Source organism: Marmota flaviventris, chromosome 16 (assembly GCF_047511675.1).
Source record: "Marmota flaviventris isolate mMarFla1 chromosome 16, mMarFla1.hap1, whole genome shotgun sequence".
In the NCBI taxonomy this organism is placed as follows: Eukaryota; Metazoa; Chordata; class Mammalia; order Rodentia; family Sciuridae; genus Marmota; species Marmota flaviventris.
Genome location: NC_092513.1, coordinates 60,583,799 through 60,591,630, shown reverse-complemented (window position 1 = coordinate 60,591,630; position 7,832 = coordinate 60,583,799). Strand labels below are relative to the sequence as shown.

The following is a 7,832-nucleotide window of genomic DNA, read 5'->3' as shown; positions in this document are numbered from 1 at the left end:
GGCCCAGGGGAGCAGGACCTGTGGAGAGCAGGACTAGGTGGAGCAGGGCCCAGGGAGAGGAGGACCATGGGGAGCAGGGCCCAGGAGAGCAGGGCTAAGGGAGCAGAGCCCACAGGGAGTAGGGCCAGGGGGAGCAGGGCTAGGGAAGCAGGGCCCATAGGGAGCAGGGCCAGGGAGAGAAGGGCTCAGGGGAACAGGGCCCAGGGGAGCAAGGCCAGGGGGAGTGGGGCCAGGGGGACCATGGCCATGGGGAGCATGGCCCAGGGGAGCAGGGGTTGGGGGAGCAGGGTCCAGGGAAGCAGGACTCAGGGGATCAGGACCAGGGGGAACAGGGCCAAGGGGGAACAGGGCCCAGGGGGAGCAGAGCCCAGGGTGAAGCAGGGCCCGTGGGAGCATGGCAAGGAGGAGCAGAGCCCAGAGGGAGCAGGATCAGAGGGAGCATGGCCCAGGGGAGTAGGGCCAGGGGTAGCAGGACACAGGGGAAGCAGGGCAAGGGGATGCAGGGCCAGGAGGAGCAAATACTAGAGGAGCAGGGCCCAGGGGAGCAGAGCCAGTGGGAGCTCAGCCAGGGAGAAAAGGGCCAGGGGGAGCAGGGCTAGGTGGAGAAGGGCCCAAGGAGAGCGGAACCAGGGGGTGCAGTGCCCGGGGGAGCTACCAAGGGGAAGCAGGGCAAGGGGATGAAGGGCCAGGGGGAGCAGGGCCCAGGAGAAAGAGGGACAGGGGGAGAAGGGCCTGAGGGAGCAGGGCCCATGGGGAGCAAGTCCAGGGGGAGCAGGGCTCAGGGAAAGAAGGGCCCAGTGGGAATAGGGCCCAGGAATACAGGGCCAGGGGTAACAGTGCCAGGGGGAGCAAGGCCAAGGAGAGCAAGGCACAGGGAAGCAGGACCAGGGGGAGCAGGGCTGAGGGGGAGCTGGGCCCAGTGGGAGGGGAGCCCAGGGGGAGCAGAACCAAGGGGAGGAGGTCCTGGGGGAGCAGGACCAGAGGGGAGCAGGATGAGAGGGAGCAGGGCCTGGAGGAGAGGGTCCAGGGAATCAGGGCCAGGGGAGCTGTGCCAGGGGAAGAGGTCCAAAGGAAGCAGGCCCAGGGAAGCAAGACCAGGTGGAGCAGGACCCAGGTGGATCAGGGCCCAGGGGGAGTGGGGTCCAGGGAAATCAGGGCCCAGGGGGTGAAGAACCAGGGAGAGCAGGGCCCAGGGATAGAGGACTGGGGGGAGTTGGTCCCAGGGGAGCAGGGCCAGGTGGAACAGGGTCCAGGAGAGCAGGACCGGGGGGAGCAGGGCCCAGGGAGAGGAGGATCGGGGGAGCAGGGCCCAGGAGATCAGGGCTAGGGGGTGCAGAGCCCACAGGGAGTAGGGCCAGGTGGAGAAGGACCAGGGAAGCAGGGCTCATGGGGAGCAGGACCAGGGGGAGCAGGGCCCAGGGAAGCAGGGCCAGGAGGAGCAAGGCCCAGGGGAACAGGATCAGAGGGAGCAGGGCCAGGGGGAACAGGGCCATGGGGAGCAGGGCCAGAGGGAGCGGGGCTTGGAAAACCAGGACCATAGAGAGCAGGGCCAAGGGGGAGCAGGACTCAGGGGGAGCGGAGCCCAGAGGGGAGCGGAGCCCAGGTTGGAGTAGGGCCCAGGAGAGCAGGGCCAGGAGGAGCAGGGCACATGAGAAGCAGGGATCAGGGGTAGCAGGGCCCGGGGTAGCACCACCCATGTGGAGCAAGCCCATGGGGAGCAGGGCCCACGGGGAGGAGGGACCAGGGGGAGCAGGGCCCAGGGTTGCAGGACCAGGGGAAGCAGGGACCAGGAGAGCAGGGCCCTGGGGAGCAGGGCCAGGGGGAGCAGGACTAGGAGGAGTAAGGTCAAGGGGGAGCAGGGCCCAGGGAAATTGGAGTGCCAGGGGGAGCAGTGCCAGGGGGAGAATGGCCCAGGAAGAGCAGTACCATGGGGAGCAGGCCCAGAGGAAACAGGGTAAGAGGGAGCAGGGCCAGGGGGAGCAGGCCCAGAGGAAGCAGTGAACAGGGGGAGAAGGGCTCCGGGAACAGGGCCCATGGGGAGCAAGACCAGGGGGAACAGGGCCCAGGTGGAGAAGAGCCCAGGGGGAGTAGAGAACAGGGGAGCAGGCCCAGGAGGAGCATGGCCCAAGTGAGCAGGGCCAGGGGGAGCAGAGCCAGGGGATTAGGGCTAGGAAGAGCAGGGCCCATGGGGAGCAGGGCCAGGGGAAGAAGGACAAGTGGATGCAGGGCCCAGGGGAATAGGGCAAGGGGGAGCAGGTCCCAGAGGAGCAGGGCCCAGGGGAGCAGAGCCAGGGGGAGCAGAGCCAGGCATAAAAGGGCCAGAGGGAGCAGGGCCAGAGGGAGAAGGGCCGAGGGACAGCAGTACCAGGGGGAGCAGGGCCTGTGGGTGCAGGGCCCCGGAGAAGCAGGGAACAGGGGGGAAAGGCCTGGGAGAGCAGGGCCCATGGGGAGCAAGACCAGGGGGAGCATGGCCCAGGGGAAGCAGAGCACAGAAGAGCAGGGCCCTGGAGGAGTAGGGCCCAGGGGAGCAGGGCCTGGGGAAGCAGGGCCCAAGAGAGCTGGGTCCAGGGGAGCAGGGCCAGGGGGAGCATGGCCAGGGGATTAGGGCCAGGAAGAGCAGGGCCCATATGAGCAGGGCCAGGGGGAGCAGGGCCAAGTAAAGCAGGACCAGAGGGAGCAGGGCCCAGGGGAACAGGGCCCAGGGGAGCAGGGCCACGGAGAATAGCACCAGGGGGAGCAGGGACAGAGGGAGTGGGGCCCAGGAACAGGACCAGAGGGAGCAGGGCCAGGAGGAGCAGGGCCCAGGCGGAGCAGGACCAGAGGGAGTATGGCCCAGGGGAGCAGGTCCAAGGGGGAGCATGGCCCAAGGGAGCATGGCCCAGGGGAGCAGGGCCAGGGGGAACACAGCCAGAGGGAGCAGGGCCAGAGGGAGCGAGGCCCAGTGAAGCAGGACCAGAGGGAGCAGGGCCAGGAGGAGCAGGGCCCAGGGGGAGCAGGACAAGAGGAAGCACAGCCCAGGGGAGTAGGGCCAGGGGGGAGTTCAGCCCAGGGGAGCAGGGACAGGGTGAGTAGGACACAGGGGTAGCAGGGCCCAGGGGAGCAGAGCCAGGGGGAGCAGTGCCCAGGAAAGCAGGATCAGAGGGAGAAGGTCCCAGGGGAGCAGGGCCCATGGGGAACAGGGCCCATGGGAAGCAGGACCAGGTGTAGTAGGGCCCAAGGAGAGCAGGACCAGGATATTAGGTCCAGGTGGAGCAGGGCCCAGAGGCTCTGGGACGAGGAGCCGCCTTTCCTAAGATACCCAGAAGCCTTCAGACTCCCTTGGTCTTCTTGCAGGCAGCTCCGGGATCCAGTCCACCCAGCACCCTTCGCGCATGCGCACGCCTTTGGCTGGAGGCGCGCGCGGGCCGCCACCCAAGGGCTCCAGTGTCAGTTGGGGCTCTGGCGTCCGTTGGGGCTCCAGCAGGGCAAGGCGCAGGCGCGAGCGCAGAGGCGGGTTCCCAACGGCCGGCCGGGCTCCCATGGCGGCGTCCAGACTCAGTCCCATAGGCCCCGAGGTACTGGACCCGCGAACCTCTCCCGTCCCCAGTGTGTCCCTGCCTGGTCCTGTGCTCCCAGGGCAGCCCAGGAGCCTGCCTTGCCTCCCCTGGGACGCGGGCCATCCGCACCAGATCCGGAAGTGAGGGGTGTGTTGTCCAGTGCGACCCCACGTCGAGGCGTCCTCCATCCATGTCCTTTGCAGCCTGTGTGGCGCCTGGGCTCCAGGGCACCTGTGCGGTGCTTGAGAAGCAGGGTCCCAGTCAGCAGGTCCTCGACTTGGCTCCTGTCCATGTCAGACGAAGTGGTGATGGTCATCTTCTTGTTCCCTGTGAAATCTGTGAATGTTGGGGACACTGTTTTCTGGCATCCGGGTTGTTAGCTGAAGGACGCTCTTTTCCCGTGATCTTAGCGACTTTGCACAAGGGAATATACTGAGCCGAGTTTGCTGAATGAGATGTGGTCACACTGACTGACGTGCTGTCGTAGGTTGGCTGTTGGTGGGAGCCTCTGGACAGAGCTCCTGAATGATGATGGGAGATCCGTGTGACCACAAGTAGTGTGCAATAAAGAGTCATGTTTTATTATTATTAAATTTTGTGGTACTCATCTTTTACTTGAGTAAAGTTATGTGTTCTTTTTTGTAAATGTTCATTGGCCACTGGGGTGTCAGAGTTTGGTTTTGGGGATGCTAATATGTTTTGATTTTGCCTTTGCCTGCTGTGTAAGAATTGTGGGGTGCATGGTTGCATCTGACTATGTTGCAAACTTTTTTCCTTCTTGGGAATTGTGGAAATTTAGAGGCCAAAGGCGTGCGCATGCGCGAAGGGTGCTGGGCGGACTGGAAGCCCGGAGCTGCCTGCAAGAAGACCAAAGTTATGTTTCAAGTTGGCTGGTGAGAATATGAGATTTGTATGTGTCTGGATGGATTATTGAAAGAAAGTTGTATCTCTAATGAGAGAGTAGGACTGGTTACGTTTGGAGGGTGTGGGAAATAATACATACAAACTCAGGGAGTTTGGTGTAGGTGTTTGTATTTTGGCTTTAGAATATTTCACCTGTGGTTCTCTGCAGTTCCCCCCCCCCCCCCCCCCCCGCCGCTGCCGCAATGCTGCAATTTTTGTTTGTATCATGGGTTATTTGGAAGAGATATGTGTATGTGCATGTGCATATGAGCAGTGTTAAGTAACGTCATTAGGTGTATTTTCGGTGGGTATACAGTCGATTTTGGGAAATGCAGTGGGAATGTTTGGCTACTCAGGAGATCATGTATAGTTGTGGGTTTGCTTGTTGTTGTTTTATGGATTTTTGTATTTCCTTGTGTGAGGTCAGGTCTGTGACTAATATTGAGTGGCAGAATGAATATGTGTGATTGTGAAGTGTATGTTATTCTCCTTTTTGGGAGATGGATAATTTATCTTTATGAATATCTGGAAAGGTGTGACTTTGCATATGCAGGTAGTGTGAGATAATAGGATATTTGCATATTTATATGTAGCTATTTGATGCTTGTGGAGATTTACATGTGTATTGAATTTGTAGTTACTAGCATTCCTTGGGTGTCTGTGGGGTGTTTTAGGAACAGAGTTGTGTGAAGTAAGATTGTGCAGGGGACATGGGTACAAGTATTCCAGGGGTCTGGCAGTTTGGGTGAATATCTTCCGGGGGAATGTATTTTAAGTGAGGACTTACCAGTATGTAACTGGGAAGTAAGGCTGTCTGTATCTGATGGAATGCTGGGCCTGTGCATTTATGCCAAAAAGTGGGAATTATGTTTGTACGTATTACAGGTATGTAATATGCTACAAGTATTTCTGAGTATTTGGGGGATGTAGGAGCTGGTTTCCATTTTTAAAAATTAAAAGTTTTTAAAATTTATAAGTGTTTGATGTATATTTTTAAGTGGCGTGCTAGAGAATATTGTGGGTCTTTGGCATGTGTACTACTCTGTGTATATTGAGCTGTGGGGTGGATGAATTATGTAAGTTTATTTTCAGAAATGTGGTTGTTATATCAAAGTGTATTTGTTTGGAGAATGCTGGGGTGTCTACATGTGTGTGGAAATATTTGTGGATAAAGTTTATGTTGTGTTCTGAAGATGTGGAATGTGGCAGTGTTTGAGAGAGGTCTGTATATTCAGGTATTGGGAATGTTTGTGTATATGTGTTAGTGTGTGGGAGTTATGTGTGTATTAGTCATTGTACCTTTGTACATGTGTTTGCTCTTCTGTCTGTATTGTTTTGGTACTGTGATTTGAGCCCAGGGCCTCACACTTGTGTAATTAGTGTTTTTGTATGTAGGCATAAGAGTGTTTGGATATGTTTGGGCTCAAGGGTCCTCTTTCTGTTTATTCTGGAATGTAATGTTTAGAGAGATTGGTGATGTTGTTTGAAAGAGTGGTCCTGTTGTTTGTGTTTGGTCTTATGTATTTGAAATCTATAGGCTATTGGTGGTCATGTGAGTATTTTAACTCATGGATTTTTGGTGAGTATTCTGGGGTTGTGGGAGGTTCGTTGTGTGTGTTTAGAAATAGAGAAGCCATGTAGACTGGCTGTGCATTTGGGAATAGCAGATTGTAGGAATTTTAGGGCTTTAGGCTTTTGCTTCAGTTTTGGCTGGGGGTGGTGTGTGAGTTAACTTGTGTATACTAGGTGGTTTTCTGGAGTCTGTGCCCATAGTATTTTCACAGTGTGCATATGGACAGTTTGTCTATTGTATGTTTGTATCTAGCGCATGTGTATGTGTGTGCATAGTTATAGTAATGACGTGAACATTCAGGGTACTAGGGTTTTCTATTTTAGGTAGAAACTGGTAATTTGTCTATGTGTTGATGGTGCATGTGTCACTAGTGAAGGGTTTGAGAATGTCTTCAAAAATGTAGGATCCTCTACTCAAACCTTCAGGTTTCTTGGCAGAGAAGAATTTAAGGCCCAGATTTTAGGGAAAGTGAAAGAGCTTGTCTGCAAAGCAAAAGTACACACTTGAAAGGCTGAGTGTGGGCAAACTTAGAGGCCGAGTAGCCTCCCAGTCAGATGGTTGGTGGCTTATATTGTTCAGGGGAAGTAATATTTATAAGCAGGGGTTGAATATGAAGGGGGTTCTCTGGAACTGGGAGGTCTTTTGTGGAACCCTGCTCAGTTTCATTAGCATTTACTTATGCAACCAAGGGGTGTATGCGTACATGTGGTGATCAGCCTCAATAAGTAACAAGGTGAAAATTAGGGTTAGGAATATCTCTGGAGCATCTGTGTGAGGAACCAGGCAGAGCTTGCTCGAGATTGCAGTCACTTTGTAGTTAGGTAGAATACTATTTTGTCCAGTCAGACGCTAGCAGGATATTTATGGTTGAGTAGGAGGCCTGAAACTGCAGGTATCTTTTGTTAACCAAGACCAGCTCACAAGTGGCCTGCTAAACCAAGACCCACTGACACCTACTGACCCTGTTCCCTATTTCATAGCTCTGTGTCTGTGCAGGAGTTATGAGCAGTGTGTGTTTTAGAGATATGTGATGTAGATTTATTTGTACATTTGTGGTTGGAGTTGAAGTTCCTTCTTGGGGTACAGGTGGAATGTGTGCACATATTTACATATGGGCTGGAGCTGGCTGGCACTAGCTTGTGATGGCTGATGGTGCTCATCTCTGTCTCGTTCTGTGTTCAGTGGCATCAGGTTGGTAGGCTGAAATTAGTCATGGCAGGGTGGTTATAGCACTTACATTGAAAGTGAAGGCATGGTGGCTGGGGTTGTGGCTCAGTGGTAGAGCACTTGCCTAGCATGTGTGAGGCCCTGGGTTCAATCCTCAGCACTGCAGAAATAAATGAATGGAGTAGGGGTATTGTGTCCAACTACAACAAAAAATAAATATTCTGTTTTTAAAAAAGTGAAGGATTGCTTGCCTCCCCTGGAGAATATCTTATTAAATATTTACTAGCATATTGTGTGTGTGTGTATGTGTTTGTGTGTGTGTGAGTGCTCATGTGTGTGTGTGTGTGTGTGTGTGTGTGTGTTCAGTATGTATGAGTACATGTTTGTGTGAAGTAATGACATTCAGGCAACAGTCTGTTTGGATTCTCTACATGTATTGTGAGTTGGGCATCAGGGATTATGGACCCTTGGTCTATGCAGAGATAACTACATTGATCCTCGCTGGGTTAGTTGAATTTTCAGGGCCAAAGAATTCTCCTAAATTTTGATTTCTGTTTTTCTTTGTGTGGATAGATTCAGTGAGGTCTGTTCCTGAAGCAGGAACATAATTCTTCACCATTTGTGTGGTCCTGGATCTAGGTCATGAAATGGTT

At 54.5% G+C, this 7,832-nt stretch overlaps 1 protein-coding gene across 1 annotated transcript; it reads right to left on the bottom strand.

The window, feature by feature from the left end:
* Positions 1-1,151: 1,151 nt before the first annotated feature.
* Positions 1,152-3,170, bottom strand: LOC139702165 (basic proline-rich protein-like). The gene has a single exon (XM_071602606.1). It carries the CDS (start codon positions 3,168-3,170, stop codon positions 1,152-1,154), a length of 2,019 nt encoding a protein of 672 aa, XP_071458707.1.
* Positions 3,171-7,832: the final 4,662 nt, after the last annotated feature.

Bases quoted from the DNA above. Each gene is read 5' to 3' on its own strand.
- LOC139702165 (XM_071602606.1), bottom strand. From the start codon at position 3,170: ATGGGCCCTGCTCCCCTGGGACCTTCTCCCTCTGATCCTGCTTTCCTG.